The sequence below is a fragment of the Oncorhynchus mykiss genome, chromosome 12 (assembly GCF_013265735.2).
Source record: "Oncorhynchus mykiss isolate Arlee chromosome 12, USDA_OmykA_1.1, whole genome shotgun sequence".
Lineage (NCBI taxonomy): Eukaryota > Metazoa > Chordata > Actinopteri > Salmoniformes > Salmonidae > Oncorhynchus > Oncorhynchus mykiss.
Genome location: NC_048576.1, coordinates 18,625,289 through 18,649,421, shown reverse-complemented (window position 1 = coordinate 18,649,421; position 24,133 = coordinate 18,625,289). Strand labels below are relative to the sequence as shown.

At 42.3% G+C, this 24,133-nt stretch overlaps 1 protein-coding gene across 2 annotated transcripts in view; it reads right to left on the bottom strand.

The window, feature by feature from the left end:
• Positions 1-1,560: 1,560 nt before the first annotated feature.
• nnt (nicotinamide nucleotide transhydrogenase) overlaps positions 1,561-24,133 on the bottom strand; it is a 69,448-nt gene continuing 46,875 nt past the window's right edge. For both annotated transcript variants that reach the window (XM_021622925.2, XM_036937115.1), the window contains 4 exons: positions 10,131-10,212; positions 5,235-5,353; positions 5,008-5,123; positions 1,561-3,120 (listed from right to left, as the gene is read on the bottom strand). In XM_021622925.2, the coding sequence (XP_021478600.1) occupies positions 2,974-3,120; positions 5,008-5,123; positions 5,235-5,353; positions 10,131-10,212 (464 nt within the window). In that variant the 3' untranslated portion in view covers positions 1,561-2,973. The remainder of the gene's footprint in view (positions 3,121-5,007; positions 5,124-5,234; positions 5,354-10,130; positions 10,213-24,133) is intronic.

Sequence of the window (24,133 nt, the reverse complement as noted above, 5' to 3'; positions counted from 1 at the left end):
ATATATGAAAAGAGCTGTTCTAAGGATGATGATGCACCCACAGTTTGATGGTTGGTTGAAGGGGCATTTCTAGCAAATGCCAGATGGGCTGTTCCATTTTTTGCCTATTGGGCCTAACTACTATTGTTTTAGCAAAATTATATTTTTCTGTCAAAAATTGGGGGCTACAAGGAATAAAAATGGGCTGGTGTGGGGGCCTCAATGAAAAACATGGTCCAGTATGTTAGAAATGCCAGAGACCATTTCTGGTCCCAGTCCTCCCCTGGTTGGTCGAGGAACATGGTCCAACAGAGAGAAGCCACATCCTTTGTGTCCACGGAGACAAACCACAGCGCAATCTAGTCACATTTGTGGTGAGGGAACCATGTACGCTTCACTCTAATCGCACATAGTTTCATCTGGTGTCGTCTCATTATTTTACAAGGCTGGGGGCTGTTACAGATGCAGGATCTTAATTTGAGCCAATTTATTACAGCAGCAACAGGAAATTTGAATTATGTGGATTATAATGAACATTTTTGTAGGGGCTGATACAACAAAATGTAAGGGAAAATCCAGTCTGAAATGTCAAAGTGGAAATAACTAACTTCAGAAACCTTTTTAACCCTCAAATACCCTGCATTGCAGGACAGTTCTTCGCAACAGGCTGATCAAATTAAGATCCTACATCTGTAGCTTTCAGTGGAATCAAATGCATATGAGAGAAGTAATTTAGGTAGACTGCTGGCAAGAGTCATTGCAGAATGAACCAGAGAGCTACTTTGTGCTGATGAAGGAATCCTTGGCTTTGGGGAGAAGGAGAGAAATCATGCCATAACTGAGTGTGACTTATAGTGTGTGCGCATGTTGGGGAGAAAGGGGTATCATTGAACTGGACTTGAAATTGAAGGTCCCAAATAGCAATGCACATATCCAGATAAAAATATATATATATTATATAAATAAACATTTGCTTATCATACAGTGAAAACATACTAACGCAGCAATACCCCTTTGGAGAAATTGCATGCAAGGCCAAGGAAAACAAATCAATTGGCTTTCAATGAAACAGAAACGAAAGGCAATCCCAAGTGGATTTTGAGGATAAGGGTTGATTGTCACTACAGAAAATGTTCATGTTGGCTATCCTCCTATCCTTAGGCCCTGGAAAAATGCTGCTGGCCGAACAAAAGACTGCTTTAAGTAGAAGGTACAGTACGCCCGCCACCTAACCCTTATTTCAGTTACGTCACCTCTCCCCAAACAAGAGGCGGTTTCCCCCGAACGCCCACACATGCCTGTCAAGAGGATCAGCAGAGAGAGCAGGGTGTCTGAGTGCTACTTGTTACATGATGAAGTAACCCTCATGGCAAACGCATGCAATCCTAGTCATGCGAAATCTTCACTTACATGCCAGAAACTACACCCCATGTATTGGTCACACACTCTCAGCCACACCACTGCCACCATCCATTTCTCTAAGTGTCTATTACAGCTTTAAGAACTTGTTACTCCATACATTAGAAACTAGCTATAACATTTGTAAAAATCAACAAAAATGTGGAGAATTGACTTTCCAAGTGCCATTAAATCAAGGTTTATTTAGGGATGATAAACCAGAGAGAAAAACATTCACAGTATTTCATTCATCTCCCCAACATTAGAAAATTAGAACATTAGAAAAATGTTGTGCAGCAAAGCCTGCGTAAGCCTTAGTCTCACAACTATACAAATAGGTTCTTCTCTATACAAAAATACTTGTGGGAATTTGTTTTGCCATTTATTCACAACTATTATTTTCTAAAATAATTGTTTCCCTCGAGTTGTTCTTTACTTTACCTCATGACTGAAAACTGGACAGAAATGGGGAAAATGACAATTTAACACCAACTAGGTCTGCTATGGCACCACGTGTAAGTGAATAACAACCCTTCATATGTTAACCTTTCTACGCAAAGCTAAATATAGCAAGACAGATACAAGTCTGGAAAGACGGTATTAGTGGAAGAAGAGAATGGTTTACGAAGAAGAGAATGGAAGGTGAATTTGGTCACTTTAGGAAGCTATGCAGAGGTAGGGATGTTGTCATGGTCAGTTTCTCTATAGAGTTGCATTGTATAAGGTCCCAGTAAGAAAACATCAGACAGTGATTCTGTCTAGATGAAGGCATAAGGAAAGAGCTTGGCACAGACAGGGCAGGACTCTAACTAACCATTTGACAAATCAGCAATTCATAAATGTATCCATGCTAAATTAAGCCATAATCTCACAATTTATGATAAATTCTAACAGTCATATTATGATACTCATCTTTTATTAAACTTAAATCTACATGGTTCCTTCAACATCTCTGTAGTGCTAAAAGGGGAAATTTAGCTGCGTGGCGGAGGGCCAACTGAAGCTACATTCACTAAATCCTACTTCTTGAAGCTTCTAATCACATGTAACACATTACCACTACATCACAAAGCTGGTCATTACACTAAGCACAGTCCACCAAACGCATTCGAGAAAAAAAACAACCCATACAGTTAGTGATTAGAGTAACTATTACTGACAATGGCTTTACATTGAAGTTAACAGTTGCTGCTAGGCCAAGGAGCTAAATGCAAATCAATTTGACACTTGTGGTACGATTCGGTCAGGTCAAATACAAAAAATCTAACTACAGTATAAAACTGGAAAACTAACGAACATTGAAAAATCTAAAAATAAAATGTAAAAAAGGTGACACTTTTGCTTTTTTCCTTGCTTTGAAAAAGAGGGTGAGAAGAAAATGCTCCTGGTGAGAAAGAAGAGAACACCTACTCATCATCATTGCAAAAAAACTGTTCAGAAAAAAAGGGAGGAAAACTTGTTGCCAGGAGAGGAAACGACAACATTAATGCTACGTCTAACTATTAGATTGTTTGTGCCCACTCCTCTCCCCCTCTGGACGTGTGATGCCCTGGACCTCGGTCTGACGGGCCCAGGTCCTACTGCACCGGCCACGGCTCACTGGCTGGCCTCGCGGACTTTAGCCTGCAGTGCGTCGCAGGTCTTCTTGGCATCTCCAAGCAACATGGCTGTGTTGGGCTTGTAGAAGATGGGGTTGTCCACGGCAGCATAGCCCACTCCCAGAGAACGCTTCATTACAACCACCTAAGTGACAGGGACACACACACACACACGGCCTCAGCTAAGACATTTACACAACTGAGAAAAAAACACCTGATACGTTGTTCTATCCTACATTTACAAATAATCAAAAGCAATGCAATCACCCAGTTGTTTTCCCTCTTCAAACTCAAAATCATGATGTGGCAAATTAGCTAGAGCTCCAAATGTCATTACTGCTATACCACCTCTCGTTAAGTTTGGTAAAGACTTCAGATGTTAAACACTGATCTAAGAACAAACCCTTAACAGGGGTACAAATGCTGCACCTGCATGTCCTGTAAGTTGGAGATGGATGGGGAAGGGTTCCATTTGGAGGAGAATGGGGAGAAGAGTGTTTGTCTCACAACTAAGGGGTAATTAAGTTGAGGCCATTTACAAAATGAAGCATCATTAGTGTCTGAAGTTGCAGTCTAGGCAGAAAGAGAGAGCAGGTCTTGGGAAATGGATTGGAGCATCCCGTGATTGTGAGCATGTGTTTTGGTGCCTGGAGGCACATAACGCAGCATTATAATTGAATAAGTAAAACCAGAGCAACACTCTCAGCCTTTTACTCCCTGCTATCTGACACGCTGAATGATACTTGGAACAGAAGCGCAGCATATCAAGACACAAAAATCAACAGGAGGAACGTCGGAAACCCCTCAGCGGCAGGGGAGGATCAGTAGTGGCCAGGTGACTCAAAACACAGTGAAGTGTTCCCATGCCACAGTCCCACCCACAAAACCTACTCTAAAACAAACACTTACACATTCTAAGTTACACACACATTCATACAAAAACACAAGTAAGCATGTACTGAATCACAAACACCCACTCCCACTCTAACACCCTCCTGTGAGAGAGGACTGTAAAAATGGATCCCACTATGGTAGTGGTTCAGGCCAGGATTACAGTAAGGATCTGGGACACCCAGGCATGCCTAACCTAGCCAGCCTCTAGGCAGGGCCTCCCAGTCCTAACTCCCAGGCCAGCGAGGGTACAGTACCAAAGGAATGCCCTCTGCCTGCTCTGCCAAGCTTGGCTATGGTGGCATAGAGGAGCCCCGCCCAGTTTGTTTATATCTACAGCCAGACTGCACATAGAGCCCAGACCAGCACACCCACCCACTCTACAGTCTGACCGACCCCACACAGTATCACATAAAAATGAGCCACAAGTGGAAGGTTATTAATTCAAGTGTCTGAGTCACTGAAGAACAATGAAAATAACATTTTCAACAGTAGTGCAGTGAGTCCAGGGGATGTAAACACACAGGTCACTCCAGCTCAGAGTAGAGGGGTGGGATGCTGGTAGTCTTAAAGCTCTATGATTTCCCAAGGGAACCTTTGGAAATTAGGGGTTTTAAAGTAAGGGTGGTGAGGCATATGAATCCCACTTTTAGGGAACGTTTCCCTGGGACGCTCCAAAAATGTCATAATTCCAGAGGGAGTGAGTCACCACTAATGGAAGCCGTGTGAGATCTGCGCCTGCTTGAGCTACACCTAGGTAGGGGCCTATTGCCTCTGTAACAAAGAGTACGAGATGCATGTGTGTGTTTGCATGTGAAAAGAGGCCTGTCTTTCTCTCTAAGGGTGCATCCAAGTCTGGGACAGACTGGAACAGAAAATAAGAACAGCCTCTTTCTGAACCAATGTTAGTCGCTCCAGGAGAAGTTAGCGAACCTCCAAAACTAAACTTTCACCATGGAGAGAGCCAGATTAAATCCACTCAAGCCATTCTGTAACAGTCAGAATATGACGGGGCTGCAGTACCATTCTCTACCCCTTTTTCCACTTTGAAGCGTGTACACTTTGAAGTGTGAAACCAATGGACTAGTGTCGAAAATATGGTAGATCTTCTTTCTAGACCATGCAGGCCCCTCCCTCTCACCTGTTTGGACTTCCACACTTCCAGGACAGGCATGCCAGCGATGATGGAGTTGGGATCCTCCAGGGCTGCAGAGTTCACTGTGTCGTTGGCGCCGATCACCAGAACCAGGTCCGTTTCTGAGACACAGGGAAAGAGAATCATATTAGTTCACAGCAAACCACAGAGACAATGGGGTAATTTCAAACATGAACACGTGAAGAGATAGATGAGGGTGAAAGCAAACATACCAGCAAAGTCCTCGTTGATCTCCTCCATCTCCAGCACGATGTCATAGGGTACGCCCGCCTCAGCCAATAGCACGTTGAGCTGCCCAGGCATACGACCAGCCACGGGGTGGATACCAAACCTGCAAGAGAGAAGGATCACCATCTTATTCACCTCCACGGCTTGTGGCAATGCATGGACAAGGGTTAGGAAACCCTTGTAGCTGAAAGTATTATAATAGTTTGGCTATTGACCAAAGTTCGAGATACTTCGGGATTTTGGCAATGAAGCCCTTTATCAGAGTCAGATACATTTTTATGTCTCTGCATCCAGTATGAAAGATGTTAGAGGTAGTTCTGCGAGCCATTGCTACGTAGCGTTAGCACACTGGCTGGAAGTCTATGGTAACAGCTAGCATGCTTCCAGTCACTGTGCTAACACTAGTTAGCAACTTCCTTCAAACTGCACTCAGACACATAAAAATGGAATCCACGATGTCATCTGACTTTGGAGAAGTAGATAAAGGGCTTCAGTGCCAAAATCCCAAAGTACAGGATGGAGGGGCCATGATGTTAGTGGAGGGGTGGTTTGAGGGCGTGTTTTAATGTCAGAGGTCATTAAGGGCCTGAGAAGCAGGGGAAATGGGTTGAGGATGAAGGATAAGAGGGCCCTACGGATAGACACCAGAGCAGCAGGTTTATGACCAGAGATTAAAAGCAGAGATCAGAGCAGCTGCACTCCACTCACTCAAATCAAATCAAATCTTAGTAGTCACATGCGCCGAAATACAACAGAACTTACAGTGAAACGCTTACTTACGCCCCCCTAACTAACAATGCAGTTTAAAAAAATAAATACGAATAAGAACTAAAAAGTAACAAGCAATTAAAGAGCAGCAGTAAAATAACAATAGCGAGACTATATACAGGGGGGTACCGGTACAGAGTCAATGTGCGGGGGTAGCAGTTAGTCCAGGTAATATGTACATGTAGGTAGAGTAATTCAAGAGACTATGAATAGAAGATGACAACAGAGTAGCAGCGGTGTAAAAGAGGGGGGAGGGATGGTCTGGGTAGCCATTTCATTAGATGTTCAGGAGTCTTATGGCTTGGAGGTAGAAGCTGTTTAGGAGCCTCTTGAACCTATACTTGGCGCTCCGGTACCGCTTGCCATGCGGTAGCAAAGAACAGTCTACGACTAGGGTGGCTGGAGTCTGACAATTTTAAGGCCTATTGCCTGAGTCGTCTCGTTCCCCCTCTCCTGCTCTATCCAGACACTCATCTCCAGCCATTATCAATCAGTCCCCGATTTACACACACACACACACACACACACGGAACTTTGCTACACACAAGGGTATTCAGTGTGCGGAGTTAAGTAACCCGGTTAGCTACATCATGTAATGCAATGCACATGTTACAGTGTTGAAATGGGAGGGGGCTTGGCTTTCACAAGAAACGCTAATCAGAGCAACATCAGACTGTGTGAATTACATTATATTACTGATACATTAGGAACAATATCCATCTCTGGAGCTCCAAACAGTGGCAGCACCATGTCCCGCCCTCATAGCAGCCCAACATCCCCACCCAATTATCCAGCCGAGAGGGAAGGGGAGGAGGAACGGGATTACAGAATCTGGCCACTCTGGCCACCCACTTCCTCCTCTAATCAACTGCAAACTCTCTAAGTAGCAGCAGCTGCTGGAACCTCAGATCAAACGAATGAAAGAAAATGACAAAAGCTTCCGGTGTGCCTTTCCCCTTCCCTCCTCTCCTCTCTACGGTGTGCCTTTCTCCTCCTCTCCTCGGTGTGCCTTTCCCCTTCCCTCCTCTCCTCTCTCCGGTGTGCCTTTCTCCTCCTCTCCTCTCCTCGGTGTGCCTTTCCCCTTCCCTCCTCGGTGTGCCTTTCCCCTTCCCTCCTCTCCTCTCTCCGGTGTGCCTTTCCCCTTCCCTCCTCTCCTCTCTCCGGTGTGCCTTTCCCCTTCCCTCCTCTCCTCTCTCCGGTGTGCCTTTCCCCTTCCCTCCTCTCCTCGGTGTGCCTTTCCCCTTCCCTCCTCTCCTCTCTCCGGTGTGCCTTTCTCCTTCCCTCCTCTCCTCTCTCCGGTGTGCCTTTCCCCTTCTCTCCTCTCTCCGGTGTGCCTTTCCCCTTCTCTCCTCTCTCCGGTGTGCCTTTCCCCTTCCCTCCTCTCTCCGGTGTGCCTTTCCCCTTCCCTCCTCTCTTTTCTCCGGTGTGCCTTTCCCCTTCCCTCCTCTCCTTTCTCCGGTGTGCCTTTCCCCTTCCCTCCTCTCTTTTCTCCGGTGTGCCTTTCCCCTTCCCTCCTCTCCTTTCTCCGGTGTGCCTTTCCCCTTCCCTCCTCTCCTCTCTCCGGTGTGCCTTTCCCCTTCCCTCCTCTCCTCTCTCCGGTGTGCCTTTCTCCTCCTCTCCTCTCTCCGGTGTGCCTTTCCCCTTCCCTCCTCTCCTCTCTCCGGTGTACACATTCCTCCTTTCGCGCTGCTCTCCTTCTCTCTCCTGCCTTTAACCTTCCTCTCCTCTCTACAGTAAGCCTCAACCCTGTCCTTTCCTCTCCTGAGGAATTGTTTTTATTTAATCAATTTTAGAATAAGTAACAACGTAACGTAACAAAATGTGGAAAAAGTTTAGGGGTCTGAATACTTTCCGAAGGCACTGTACACACAAAATATCTAATGAAGGGGTTAAGGCGATATCTTTGGTTACAGTGCCTTCTGAAATTATTCAGACACCTTACAATTTTCCACATTTTGTTACAATCCAGCATTTTCTAAAATTAATAATATTATTTGTTTTCATCAATCTACAGACAATTCCCCATAATGACAAAGTGAACAGGTTTAGACATTTTTGCAGATGTATTAAAAATAAACAAAAACCCCTTATTTACACAAGTATTCAGACCCTTTGCTATGAGACTCAATATAAAGCTCAGGAGAATCCTGTTTCCATTGATCATCCATGAGATGTTTCTACAACCTGTGGTAAATCCAATTGATTGGACATGATTTGGAAATGCACACACCTGTCTATATAAAGGTCCCACAGATGACAGTGCACGTCAGCGCAAAAACCAAGCCAGTAGGTCGAATGAATTGTCTGTAGAGCTACGAGACAGGATTGAGTCGAGTCAGGGGTCTGGGGTAGGGTACCAAAACATTTCTGAAGCAATGAAGGTTCACAAGAACACAGTGGCCTTCATCATTATTAAAATGGAAGAAGTTTGGAACCACCAAGACTCTTTTTAGAGCTTGCCCCTGGCCAGAATGAGCAAACAGGGGAGAAGAGCGGGGATGGGAGAACCTTCCAGAAGGACAGCCATCTTTGCAGCACTCCACCAATCAGGCCTTTATAGTAGAGTGGCCAGACGGAAGCCACTCCTCAGTAAAAGGCACATGAAGGCCCGCTTGGAGGTTGCCAAAATGCACCTACAAGAAACAATATTCTCTGGTCTGATGAACCCAAGATTGAACTCTTTGGCCTGAATGCCAAGAGTCAGGTCTGGAGGAAACATGGCACCATCCCTACAGTGAACCACGATGGTGGCAGCATCAAGCTGTGGGGATGCTTTTCAGCAGCAGGGACTGTGAGACTAGTCAGTATCGAGGAAAGATGAACGGAGAAAAGTACAGAGAGATCCTTGATAAAAACCTGTTCCAGAGAACTCAGGACCTCAGACTGGGGTGAAGGTTCACCTTCCAACAGGACAACGACCCTAAGCACACAGCCAAGAGAACACAGAAGTGGCTCTGGGGCAAGTCTCTGAACGTCCATGAGTGGCCCAGCCAGAGCCCGGACTTGAACCCGATCGAAGGGACCTAAAAATAGCTGTGCAGCGACATTTCCCATCCAACCTGCCAGAGCTAGAGAGGATCTGCAGAGAATAGGAGAAACTCCCCAAATACAGGTGTGCCAAGCTTGCAGCGTCATACGAAAGACTCGTGGCTGTAATCTATGCCAAAGGTGCTTCAACAAAGTACTGAGTAAAGGGTCTGAATACTTATGTATAAATGTGATATTTCTTTTGCTTTGTCATCATGGGTAGATTGATGAGAAAAAAACGAATACATTTTAGAATAAGGTTGTAACATAAAATGTGGAAAAAGTCAAAGGGTCTCAATACTTTCAGGGCCAATTTCCATCCATTTTTTTCCACCACTGAGCACTTTTCAGGTCTGCTGAGTGTAAACATGAACGTTGTGAAAATTCTTTGCATCTTCCGGCGCATTTACTGTGTACACTGAGGCTGTACCCGCTTTAAGTTTACAGTTTTAACAGTGGTTCATAATGTATGCCTACCAGAGTGGCCTATCATCCAAAACAATGGAGAAAAATGCATCATTACATTTTAACATGGAAATAGTTGTTCCATCATTCAGCCTACAGTAGCAGCCAATGTGTGGTGTTCAATGCTTACATTCCATGAGACTTAAAAAAAATAATAATAATACATGCAGGGCTTGACATTAACCTGATAATCTACTTGTCTTTCAGACAAGGTGACTGAAAATGTTTGATGCAAGTAACCACTTTACAAAATAAAATTAGTTATTATTCCCATACCATTATTACAGAGAATCAGACAAATTATGCTACCCTCTGTCTATTGGCTACTTAGCTTATTCAATACCGTCTCAAAATACAACACTTTACCTGACTCGCTTTTCAAAGATGCACACATTTTGTGCTCTTGTTGGAAGCAGTCACTCCCCCACTGTTGACTAGAAATTAGTTATAACTGTGCTAATAATGCACTAACTAGCAAAGAATATGAACAAAGGTGCACAGGTGGCTAAATGCAGCTCTCACTTAGATCTCAAAACAAGCGTAGGGTTGGTTATCTGTTTACCAGGGTACTGAAGGGGTTAGAGCCATAGCTTTGATTATCATTTTACCTGGACCCTCACCTGACTTTCTTGCCCTGCTCCTGCAGCATCTTGACCAGTTCAGCGATGGGGTACTGGGCCTTGGCAGCACACAGACCATAACCTGAAGGACAGGAACACAGACAATGAGGGAACCCAGTCTTCCGTAAAAACTAGAAGCTTTCAAAATAACAATTTCACATTTGCTTTGAAAACCTGTGAACTGCTGTTAGAAAAACAGAAGGAACACAATAAAAAACCTTTGGGAAAAACTGTCTACATTGACTGACTGGCACGTCTTAATCCAAATCAAAAACTGACTTCCACCTCTGAATTGTGATTAAAAAATGCTTGTAGAAATATCAAACATATTCAGGCAATCCCAGAGATTCTGACCCGGACATTGATATTGTAGATGATTAAAACACACGGGCATAAATCCTTATCGAACTTGCCTCAAAAGAATCCTAATATAAACAGTTTGAACATTTCGGAAATAAATGTTATTTCTCCGTTTTTGGTTTTGACAACAGGTATTTGGGCACCGTGAAACTGATCAAACCAGAACAGTGATAACAAGAAAGTTATTCAAACCAACATATCCCAGCAATAGTGAATTAGGGAGTTTTTCTGTTGAGTATAATTTTAGAGGACCAGCGGATACCCAGAGGAACAGAGGATGTCTGAGGGCTCAGGCATAAACAAGTCTACTAACCTACTTTATCTGCATGGTTGGGTTTAAATTGCAGAATATGGTTTTGATAATAATCCTGCATACAAGGGGAGCTCTTTCCTCTCATTTCAACAAGACCGGAGGTAAAATAACAGAGCCTTTTATTTTATAAAACAATAAACAAACGCTGTAAAATAAACAGAAAGGACATCAAGGCTGAAAATAAAAATCAGTTGTGAAATGATTTCAAATCCCTTTATCTGAAGAAGTTCAGTGGGAGCATGTGCAGGATTCTGGAGGAGTGCAAACAGAAATCAATTAAGTTACTGTTAAAGGAGCAATTGCTATGTCCATTTTGGACTTTAAAATTGATGATACATGGCCATTGATTCTTCAAGAATATAATTTATAAAATGCCACATGAGTTTCCAACTGCAGATTGCCCATGTAAGGATGATGGTATCAAAGTACTGATGGAAAATTACTTATTTTGCAAAACAAAGATAGTGGGATTTTCATAGAGGTACAGTGCGTTCAGAAAGTATTAATACCCCTGCACTTATTCCACATTTTGTTGTGCTACAGCCTGCAGTCAAAATAGATTTAATACAAACAAATGATCACCTATCTACACACAATACCCCATAATGAAAAAGTGAAAATGTATTTTCTGGGCAAATTTATCGAAAATTAAATACCGAAATCTTTCATTTACATACAGTGTTCACCTTTCTTGGCATTTTTCCTATTTTGTTGCCTTACAACTTGGAAATAAAATGGACAATTTGGGGGTTTGTATCATTTGATTTACACAACATGCCTACCACTTTGAAGATGCAAAATATTTATTTATTTATTGTGAAACAAACAAGAAATAAGACAAAAAAACTGAAAACTTGAGTGCATTAATGTTCAACCCGCTTCAAGAATTTCCCTGTATTTAGCGACATCCATCAATGAAAAACATCCCCACAGCATGATGCTGCCACCACCATGCTTCCCAGTGGGGATGGTGTTCTCGGGGTGATGAGAGGTGTTGGATTTGCGCCAGACATAGCATTTTCCTTGATGGCCAAAAAGCTACATTTTTGTCTCACCTGACCTGAGTACCTTCTTCAATATGTTTGGGGTGTCTCCAACATGCCTTTTGGCAAACAACAAATGTTTGCGCTTATTTTTTTCTTTGAGCAATGCTTTTTTCTGGCCACTCTTCCGTAAAGCCCAGTTCTGTGGAGTGTTCGGCTTAAAGTGGTCCTATGGTCAGATACTCCAATCTCCGCTGTGGAGCTTCGCAGCTCCTTCAGGGTTATCTTTGGTCTCTTTGTTGGATCTCTGATTAATTCCCTCCTTGCCTGGTCCATGAGTTTTGGTGGATGGCCCTCTCGTGGCAGGTTTGTTGTGGTGCCATATTCTTTCAATTTTTTAATAATGGATTTAAGTGGTGCTCAGTGGGATGTTCAAAGTTTCTGATATTTTTTATAACCCAACCCTGACCTGTTTGAAGAGCTCCTTGGTCTTCATGGTACCACTTGCTTGGTGGTGCCCCTTGCTTTGTGGTGTTGCAGACTCTGGGGCCTTTCGGAACAGGTGTATATATACACTGAGATCATATGACACTTAAATCAAGTCCACCTTTGTGCAATCTAACTAATTATGTGACTTCTGAAGGTAATTGGTTGCACCATATCTTATTTATGGGCTTCATAGCAAAGGGAGTGAATACATATGCACGCACCACTTTCCCATTACATTTTTTATTTTTTGAAAGTTTTTTTTCTTCATTTCCCTTCACCAATTTGGACTATTTTGTGTATGTCCATGACATGAAATCCAAATAAAAATCAATTTAAATTACAGGTTGTAATGCAACAAAATAGGAAAAACGCCAAGGGGAATGAATACTTTTGCAAGGCACTGTAAGTATTCACACACCGGAGTCATTATTTGTTAGAATCACCTTTGGCAGCGATTACAGCTGTGAGTATTTCCCTTAAGTCTAGAAGACCTGGATTGTACAATATTTGCCCATTATTGTTTTAAAAATTCTTCAAGCTTTGTCAAGTTGGTTGCTGATCATTGCTTGACAGCCATTTTCCAGTCTTGCAATATATTTTCTAGAAGATTTAAGTTAAAACTAACTAGGCCACTCAGGAACATTCAATGTCGTCTTGGTAACCAACTCCTAGTGTTTTAGGTTATTGTCCTGCAGAAAGGTGTATTTGCTCCCAGTGTCTGGTGGAAAGCAGACTGAACCAGGTTTTCCTCTAGGATTTTGCCTGTACTTAGCTCTATTCCAGTTTTTATCCCACAAAAACTTATTAGCGGATGACAAGCATACATATAACATGATGCAGCCACCACCATACTTGAAAATATGAAAAGTGGTGGTCAGTGATGTGTTGTGTTGGATTCTTCCCAAACACTGTATTCTGGACAAAGTATATTTCTTTGCCACATTTTTTGTAGTTTTACTTTATTGCAAACAGGATGCATGTTTTTTCATATTTGTCTTCTGTACAGGCTTCATTCTCTTCACGCTGTCATTTAGGTTAGTATTGTGGAGTAACTAAAATGTTGATGATCCATCCTCAGGTCTCCGATCACAGCAATTCAACTCTGATAAAAGACACCATTGGCCTTATGGTGAAACCCCTGAGCGGTTTCCTTCATCTCCTTCAACTGAGTTAAAAAGGACACCTGTATCTTTGTAGTGACTGGGTGTATCGATACACCATCCAAAGAGTAATTAATAACTTCACCATGCTCAAATGGATATTTCATGTTTGCGTTTTTTTTTTTTTTTTTTACACATCTACCAATAGGTGGCGGTCTTTGCAAGGCATTGGAAAACCTCCCTGGTCTTGATGGTTGAATCAGTGTTTGAGTCGAGGTAGTCAAGACATATTAAGAGTCTAATTTTTAATGAATTTGTAAAAATGTCAAAAATATGATTCCACTTTGACATTGAGGTGTGTGTAGGCCAGTGACACAAAATCTCAATTTAATCAATTTTAAATTCAGGCTGTAACAACAAAATGTGGAAAAAGTCAAGGGGTGTGAATACCTTCAGAAGGCACTGTATATTGTCAGAATGTGTACATTATACGCTGAGAGCACATGCATTGCTCCAGTAAGTGTGGGTGGCTGAACATTTCTAACTTACCAAGTAAGTCTTTACTCACTGTTCTTCACCATTCCAAAGCCAACCTAGGCCTGTCAAACATGATACGGACCATCAACACTCATCTGTCATATGGCCCGTGCAGAGTTCAGAAACCTCTCACTGAAATTAGCACCATCCAAGAGAGAAACAATAATTCAAAGCAAATGGACAATTTAAAGCCTCAATTGCTGTTAACAATGTTTGATGGGCCTGTCACAACAGCCGTCAAATACTCGGCTTTAAACATAGCATGTTGCACTGAACATGTCTGTCTACGGTCTATTCTTGCTTCTTAATGATATATATATATATATATATATATAATAATAATACGGACTCAAACACAAGGCTTTCTCCTAACGAAAACAAGCCCGCCCAGACAAGACCCATGTTTATAAAAATAAAAAAAAGTCTTAAACGTTTCCACAGATGTCAATCAAGAAAAGTGACTGCGACTGGTCCAATTATAGGAAATGTGAACAGGAAAACAAGACTGCCCCGGTTCCAGCTCGGGCCTGGTGTAGTTTTGTGCACTGGAGTCAGATGGAGAACCTGGGACCCACTGACAGACCACAAGACAGCGAGCAACAGTGGAACAGTGCACCATAACACCAGGCCTCAGTAGCTGAGGATCACCTTTCAGTCTGGCAGGACTAGCTGGCACATAAACACCAGGTAAATTGGAGAAATTAGGAGAAGATGCTTGAAAATATTGTTCGGGTACAAAAAAAGTCTGGGTTTGCAGTAGTCAGTTAGACCACTGTGTACTTTGAGGATTCAGAACATCCTCCACAATAGATACATAGATCCTAAGTCTCCACCACTGTCTACAGATGCCCGTGGTTTAGATCAATGTTAGATAGACAGGGTCTAACGTCTGGGTCAGGACACCCTACAGTTGAGCCTTGCTGGACGGCTGGAAGACCAGGGGTATTGTGTTGTGCTTGGCCCCACATGCTTGTTTACTCTGGAGTGGCCACATGTTTATATTTACTTTCTCTACATTTATCCCCCCACATCTCATCGCCACTCCATCTGTCCTGGGGTGATGAATAAAACGAGTGAAAATATGTCACTCATTGAAAGTAAGTCTGGTAGATATGTTCTTTGTGCACTAGTTCTATGCTTCCCATTCTTACGTTTAGTTTTTGCGTCTTTAAATTTCAGTTTTGCACACCAGCTTCAAACAGCTGAAAATACAATATTCTTGGATATTGAAAATATATTTCACAGCGGTTTAGGTGGTACAATGACTCTACACTATACATTGTATTGTTGCATACACTGATTCTCTACACTACAATAACTTTGTTACATACAGTGGAATTAGGCTAACTATTACACATTTTGCAAACTGGAAATGGCAAGGCGATTTCTGCATATTAAGTGAGAAGTAGGCATTGGTCTGAAGCTTAAAAACAAAGGAAATTCACAAGTACCACAATGCAAGTACCACAGATTCCAGGCAATTTCTCACATCGAATAGCCTTCATTTATCAGAACAAGAATAGACTGACGAGTTACAGAAGAAAGGTATTTGTTTCTGGACATTTTGAGCCTGTAATCGAACCAGCAAATGCAGATATTCAACTAGTCTAAAGGAGGACATTTATTGCTTCTTTAAATCATTTCTGATGGCTTCACTATCATTCTACAATGTAGAAAATAGTGAAAAACCCTTGAATGCGTAGGTCTGTCAACTTTTGACTGGAACTGTGTGTGTGTGTGGAAGTAGGAAGTTAACAAACACTTAGGTTGGAGTCATTAAAACTTGTTGTTCAACCACTCCACAAATTTCTTGTTAACAAACTATAGTTTTGGCAAGTCGGTTAGGACATCTACTGTGTGCATGACAAGTCATTTTTCCAACAATTGTTTACAGACATATTATTTCACTTATAATTCACTATATCACAATTCCAGTTGGTCTGAAGTTTACATAAAATAAGTTGGCTCTGCCTTTAAACAGCTTGGAAAATTCCAGCAAATTATGTCATGGCTTTAGAAGCTTCTGATAGGCTAATTGACATCATTCGAGTCAATTGGAGGTGTACCTGTGGATGCATTTCAAGGCCCATCTTCAAACTCAGTGCCTCTTTGCTTGACATGGGAAAATCAAAAGAAATCAGCAAAGACCTCTGAAATTTTTTTGTAGACCTCCACAAGTCTGGTTCATCCTTGGGAGCAATTTCCAAATGCCTGAAGGTACCACGTTCATCTGTACAAACAATAGTATGCAAGTATAAACACCATGGGACTACGCAGCCGTCATACCGCTCAGGAAGGAGACGCGTTCTGTCTCCTAGAGATGAGCGTACTTTGGTACGAAAAGTGCAAATCAATCCCAGAACAACAGCAAAGGAACTTGTGAAGATGCTAGAGGAAACAGGTACGAAAGTATCTATATCCACAGTAAAACGAGTCCTATATCGATATAACCTGAAAGGCCACTCAGCAAGGAAGAAGCCACTGCTCCAAAACCACCATTAAAAAGCCAGACTACGGTTTGCAACTGCACATGGGGACAAAGATCGTACATTTTTTGGAGAAATGTCCTCGGGTCTGATGAAACAAAAATAGAACTGTTTGGCCATAATGACCATCATTATGTTTGGAGGAAAAAGGGGGAGGCTTGCAAGCTGAATAACACCATCCCAACCGTGAAGCACAGAGGTGGCAGCATCATGTGGTGGGGGTGCTTTGCTGCAGGAGGGACTGGTGCATTTCACAAAATAGATGGCGTCATGAGAAAGGAAAATTCTGTGGATATATTGAAGCAAAATCTCAAGACATCAGTCAGAAAGTTTAAGCTTGGTCGCAAAAAGGTCTTCTAAATAGACAATGATCCCAAGCATTCTTACAAAGTTGTGGCAAAATGGCTTAAGGACAACAAAGTCAAGGTATTGGAGTGGCCATCACAAAGCCCTGACCTCAGTCCCATAGAAAATGTGTGGGCATAACTGAAAAAGCGTGTGCAAGCAAGGAGGCCTACAAACCTGACTCCGTTACACCAGCTCTGTCAGAAGGAATGGGCCAAAATTCACTCAACTTATTGTGGGAACGTTTGACCCAAGTTAAACAATTTAAAGGCAATGCTACCAAATATCAACTGAGTGCATGTAAACTTCTGACCCAAATGGGAATGTGATGAAAGAAATAAAAGCTGAAATAATTCTCTACTATTATTCTGACATTTCACATTCTTAAAAATAAAGTGGTGATCCTAACTGACCTAAAACAGGCCATTTCTACACAGATTAAATGTCAGAAATAGAGAAAAACTGAGTTTAAATGTAGTTGGCTAAGGTGTATGTAAACTTCCGACTTCCAACCGTGTGTGTGTGTACATACATACGTACGTGTACATACGTACACACACACACACACACACAACACACCCACACACAAAAGGAACTGGTAGTACCTTTTAACATGAGTCTTCAATATTCCCAGGTAAGAAGTTTTAGGTTGTAGTTATTATAGGAATTATAGGACTATTTCTCTCTATACAATTTGTATTTCATTAACCTTTGAATATTGGATGTTCTTATAGGCACTTTAGTATTGCCAGTGTAACAGTATAGCTTCCGTCCCTGACTTCGCTCCTACCTGGGCTCGAACCAGGAACACGAAGACAACAGCCACCCTCGAAGCAGCATTACCCATGCAGAGCAAGGGGAACAACTACTCCAAGTCTCAGAGTGAGTGACGTTTGAAATGCTATTAGCGCGCACCCCGCTAACTAGCTAGCCATTTCACCTCGGTTACACCAGCCTCGTCTCGGGAGTTGAAAGGCTTGAAGTCATAAACAGCTGCTGGCAAACGCACGAGAGTGATGTTTGAATTAATGCTTACGAGCCTGCTGCTGCCTACCATCGCTCAGACTGCTCTATCAAATCATAGACTTAGTTATAACATGATAACACAAAGAAATACGAGCCTTAGGTCATTAATATGGCCGAATCCAAAAACTATCATCTCGAAAAAAAGACGTTTATTCTTTCAGTGAAATACAGAACCGTTCAGTATTTTATCTAACGGGTGGCATCTATAAGTCTAAATATTCCTGTCACATTGCACAACCTTCAATGTTATGTCATAATTGCGTAAAATTCTGGCAAATTAGGCGGCCCAAACTGTTGCATATACACTGACTCTGCGTGCAATGAACGCAAGAGAAGTGACACAATTTCACCTGGTTAATATTGCCTGCTAACCAGGATTTCTTTTGGCTAAAGGTTTAAAAATATATACTTCTGTGTATTGATTTTAAGAAAGGCATTGATGTTTATGGTTAGGTACACATTGGATAAGCACCGCATCGATTACATGCAATGCAGGACACGCTAGATAAACTAGAAATGTCATCAACCATGTGTAGTTAACTAGTGATTATGATTGATTGATTATTTTTTATAAGATAAGTTTAATGCTAGCTAGCAACTTACCTTGGCTTACTGCATTCACGTAACAGGCAGTCTCCTCGTGGAGTGCAACGTAATCAGGTGGTTAGAGCGTTGGACTAGTTAACTGTAAGGTTGCAAGATTGAATCCCCCGAGCTGACAAGGTAAAAATCTGTCGTTCTGCCCCTGAACGAGGCAGTTGGCCTAGGAAGTGTGGGTTGTCATTGAAAATAAGAATGTGTTCTTAACTGACTTGCCAAGGTAAATAAAGATTAAATAAAGGTGTATTTTTTTTTTAGTATTTTCTTTTTTTCAAAATCGGCCAAATCGGTGTTCAAAAATACAGATTTCCGATTATGAAAACTTGAAATCCGCACAAATTAATCGGCCATTCCGATTGATCGGTCGACCTCTACTTTGAACGTTTCTTTAATTGCACTCACAAAAACCATCAAGCGCTATGATGAAACTGGCTCTCATGAGGACCGCCACAGGAAAGGAAGACCCAGAGTTGCCTCTGCTGCAGAGCATAAGTTAATTAGAGAGTTACCAGCCTCAGAAATTGCAGCCCAATAAATGCTTCACAGAGATTAAGTAACAGACACAACTGAACAGCAACTGTTCAGAGGACACAGTGAATCAGGCCTTCAATTGCTGCAAAGGACAAAGGGCCACTAAAGGACACCAATAATAAGAAGAGAATTGCTTGGGCCAAGGAACACGAGAAATTGACATTACAATGGTGGAAATCTGTCCTTTGGTTCAATGAGTCCAAATTTAAGATTTTTGGTATCATCCGCCAAGTCTTTGAGAGACGCAGAGTAGGTGAACGGATGATCTCCACGTGTGTGGTTCCCACCGTGAAGCATGAAGGTGGTGGTGTGATGGTGCTTTGCTGGTGATACTGTCAGTGATTTATTTAACCAGCATGGCTACCACAGGATTCTGTAGCGATATGCCATCCCATCTGGTTTACACTTAGCGGGACTATCATTTGATTTTTCAACAGGATAATGACCCAAAACACACCTCCAGGCTGTGTAAGGGATATTTGACCAAGAAGGAGAGTGATGGAGTGCTGCATCAGATGACCTGGCCTCCACAATCACCCGACCTCAACCCAAGTGAGATGGTTTGGGATCAGTAGGACTGCAGAGTGAAGGAAAAGTAGCCAACAAGTGCTCAGCATATGTGGGAACTCCTTCCAGACTGTTGGAAAATAATTATAGGTGAAGCTGGTTGAGAGAATGACAAGAATGTGCAAAGCTGTCAAGGCGAAGGGTGGCTACTTTGAGGAATCTAAAATATTTAGATTTGTTTAACACTTTTTTGATTACTACATGATTCCATGTGTTATTTCATAGTTTTGATGCCTTCACGATTTTTATACAATGTAGAAAATATATGTATATTTTTTAAAACTTGAATGAGTAGGTGTGTCCAAACTTTTGACTGGTACTAATATATATATACACACACTGCTCAAAAAAATAAAAGGAACACTAAAATAACACATCCTAGATCTGAATGAATGAAATATTCTTATTAAATACTTTTTTCGTTACATAGTTGAATGTGCTGACAACAAAATCAAACAAAAATTATCAATGGAAATCAAATTTATCAACCCATGGAGGTCTGGATTTGGGGTCACACTCAAAATTAAAGTGGAAAACCACACTACAGGCTGATCCAACTTTGATGTAATGTCCTTAAAACAAGTCAAAATGAGGCTCAGTAGTGTGTGTGACCTCCATGTGCCTGTATGACCTCCCTTCAACGCCTGGGCATGCTCCTGATGAGTCTGTGGTGCAATGTGGCATTGGTGGACGGAGCGAGACATGATGCCCCAGATGTGCTCAATTGGGTTCAGGTCTGGGGAACGGGCGGACCAGTCCATAGCATCAATGCCTTCCTCTTGCAGGAACTGCTGATACACTCCAACCACATGAGGTCTAGCATTGTCTTGCATTAGGAGGAACCCAGGGCCAACCGCACCAGCATATGGTCTCACAAGGGGTCTGAGGATCTCATCTCAGTACCTAATGGCAGTCAGGCTACCTCTGGCGAGCACATGGAGGGCTGTGCGGCCCCCCAAAAGAAATACCACCCCACACCATGACTGACCCACCGCCAAACCGGTCATGCTGGAGGATGTTGCAGGCAGCAGAACGTTCTCCACGGCGTCTCCAGACTCTGTCACATGTGCTCAGTGTGAACCTGCTTTCATCTGTGAAGAGCACAGGGCGCCAGTGGCGAATTTGCCAATCTTGGTGTTCTCTGGCAAATGCCAAACGTCCTGCACGGTGTTGGGCTGTAAGCACAACCCCCACCTGTGGACGTCGGGCCCTCATACCACCCTCATGGAGTCTGTTTCTGACCGTTTGAGCACATTTGTGGCCTGCTGGAGGTCATTTTGCAGGGCTCTGTCAGTGCTCCTCCTGCTCCTCCTTGCACAAAGGCGGAGGTAGCGGTCCTACAGCTGGGTTGTTGCCCTCCTACGGCCTCCTCCACGTCTCCTGATGTACTGGCCTGTCTCCTGGTAGCGCCTCCATACTCTGGACACTACGCTGACAGACACAGCAAACCTTCTTGCCACAGCTCGCATTGATATCCCATCCTGGATGAGCTGCACTACCTGAGCCACTTGTGTGGGTTGTAGACTCCGTCTCATGCAACCACTAGAGTGAAAGCACCGCCAGCATTCAAAAGTGACCAAAACATCAGCCAGGAAGCATAGGAACTGAGAAGTGGTCTGTGGTCACCACCTGCAGAACCACTCCTTTATTGGGGGTGTCTTGCTAATTTGCCTATAATTTCCACCTGTTGTCTATTCCATTTGCACAACAGCATGTGAAATGTATTGTCAATCAGTGTTGCTTCCTAAGTGGACAGTTTGATTTCACAGAAGTGTGATTGACTTGTGTTGTTTAAGTGTTCCCTTTATTTTTTTGAGCAGTGTATATTTATATAAATAAATCAATAAAAGGATCCTAAGCAACCTGCCGACACATTGTATTATAATACAATAGACCAACACAGCCATTGTAGTAGGTCAAAGCTGTGTGCTGGAAAAACTTAGTTGAAGTAGGTATTGTGGTGCTCATGTGAATTTCCGTTATTTTTCAGCTTCAGACCAATGCCTACTTCTCACTTAAAAAAAAGGTTTACAGGTGATTTTTGTTAAAGGTGCATTATACAACATTTCCACATTCTTTGACTAACCAAATGACTGTCATTTGCAGTGCTATTGTAACCCACAATCCAGCCCATGAGAAAAGGTCTGGACCTTAATGGCACAGGTGGTGTGCTTGCATAACTGCAAGGGTTGCTGGTTTAAACCCTGGTAAGCTGCCTCTAAATAAACTAGACTGCAACAGAGTCTTACATTGTAGAGTAGGACTTCCATTCATATTAAAGTTTTAACTCAAAGCAAAACTGTTTAACTGATTGACTTCTGAAAGTCTTAGCTCAGACTCTGATGGTCAGACTTTTACAGTTTGTTTCTAGCCTAAAGCGTTGCAGAGTTATGCATTTTAAATACTGGTTATCAGGGTTTGGGAGAGGTTGCCAACCACTGCACCCCCCCCCCCCCCCCCTTCCAACTAGGGGAAACACTGCAAATAGAGTTAGCTAGTACACATGGGCTAGGTGTCAAGCAGCCAGCTCAGAGTTGTCAAGTGCAATCAAGTAACATGGCAAAGTTGTTGGCCAGAGATCTTTGGGATTAAATGTCAAGAGGAGATGGAAGAGTTGACGATGGGAAATTTGCATCAAGGTCAGAACTAGCATGGCATTTTCCCAAAGTTCCGTGTAGGCTTTGAACTAATTGTTTTGTTGAAGAATGTGGGATATATTCAACATTGAGTTGAGGTGCACGAATGCCAACACCACTGTTTGGGTATCCTTGGCTAACGTTAGCTAGTTAGCTAACTGGCATTAGGACATGTGTGAAGTAGCTAGCTAAAGTTAGCTGTGTGAAGTAGCTAGCGAGCTAGGTCAGCTGTTGTCTGGCTCTTGTCGCTAGCTAGCTAACTAGCTAATGATCGAAGTAATCTGCGTAAAAACCTTCCATAACCAAATATAGCTAGCTAGCCAATGTTAGCCCTCATCTGACTGGCCAGACTGGAGTGTAATTAATAGTCCAAACAGTTGCAACTAAAACAAGGGTTTCTATTGGACAAATTCAGATAGGTTTTGCAACAGAATTGGCATAATTTATACACCCCTGGTATAACGGTTTGATGCTTAGCTAGTTAGCTACAACTGCTGGCAAGCTACCTAGATAATCAAAACAAAAACCACATTCAGTGGCTTATCAAATCTGAAAACAGCTCACTAATAACAACCAAACCATTGTTTCATAACCTACAATTATCTGTATGCTACCGGCATGAATATAATAAAGGGAATAGGGTGCCATCGGGACAATGGTTGCAAAGCCTCTGGTAATATACCAAAATTACCAGACTCTTCAGTAAAATAAAAAATCTATGGCAATCTATCATAACTTTGGTAATTTATACTTGAATAACTTTTGAAGATGTATTCACATATATTCTTCATGTTTTATATCTGTGTCCATATAGTCCATGAGTTTCTAGTAGATAGACCATAGTTCAAGAGAATATCCTAATTAATGAAAAAAGGATAATGTTTTACAGCTTTGTCATCCTATTATAATAATAAGTTCATTACCTGAATGCATCTCTATAGCCTAGGCGTTAACAAAATATTCAATCAAATATGATTTGGCCTCATAGACTAGGCCTTGTAGAAAGAAGGTTAAATCATGTTAGGTCTGCCAAATGAATGTATCATTGGAAAAAACATACTTTCAATCCAGCCAAAGTATAACCTTTCATCAAAAAATGTTGTTTATAACATGCACAATTAGAAGCATCAACATATATATATATATAGAGCAAGCGTGACTAAATTCGAGCCCAGTAACTTTGCTCGCAGCATCCTCCTTTGATACTCTCGTCTGGCTGCCACGAAAAGCCCCCACCTGCCGATCTGCAAGAAGTGTGTGCGTGCCACTGGCGATGTACTTCGCTGGACATGCTAGCTGTTCTCGGAGCCGCATCATCACTTCATACGCATTCTGTCGTGGTGTTACCAGTTGGCCCACTACTACCTGGTAGTACTGGTAAAATGTAAGTTATGAATCGCAAATCACCATACAGCTGACACACTTCGATTTCAATCATTTTGACTTCAATTTGGTTGTGCAAAAAATACTATCAGCTTGCACAGCGTCTTTGCTGATGAATGCCCTGATCTCTGGCCAGTCAATTTTTTTAATTACATTGTTTTTCCGTCTATTAAATCGCTTCTAATACATCAGAAAATCGCTTCTAATACATCAGAAAATGATGCAATAACCATGGATATAACGGACATAATGAGGGACCTCCCACGTTTAACATGGACACATAAATAGTAGGAATTTACAGTGGTTTCAGCCATGACCGTATGAGCGAGAAATTAATTATCTGCACGTCGCCTGCAGGTGCGAGCGTGTTTCACTGTCCAATCCGAGGCTCGGAAATGATCTGAGCGCGTGACCTGAGGCTGTTTGGTCTCTTGGGGATCAACTTGGGAAAGCCTCAAGGGAGAGCGGACAGCGCTTTATAAACAAAGAGCCGCATATATTGGCAAAAAAATCTTTAAAATATTTTTGGGATGTCTGGAGAAAAGTGAGTCGGGCATCAGTTGAACAGTAATTCAACTTTGTCCGGCCTCATCTTTAATTATTTCATATATTTTACATGTGATAAGGCCAGAGATAATTAAAGACAC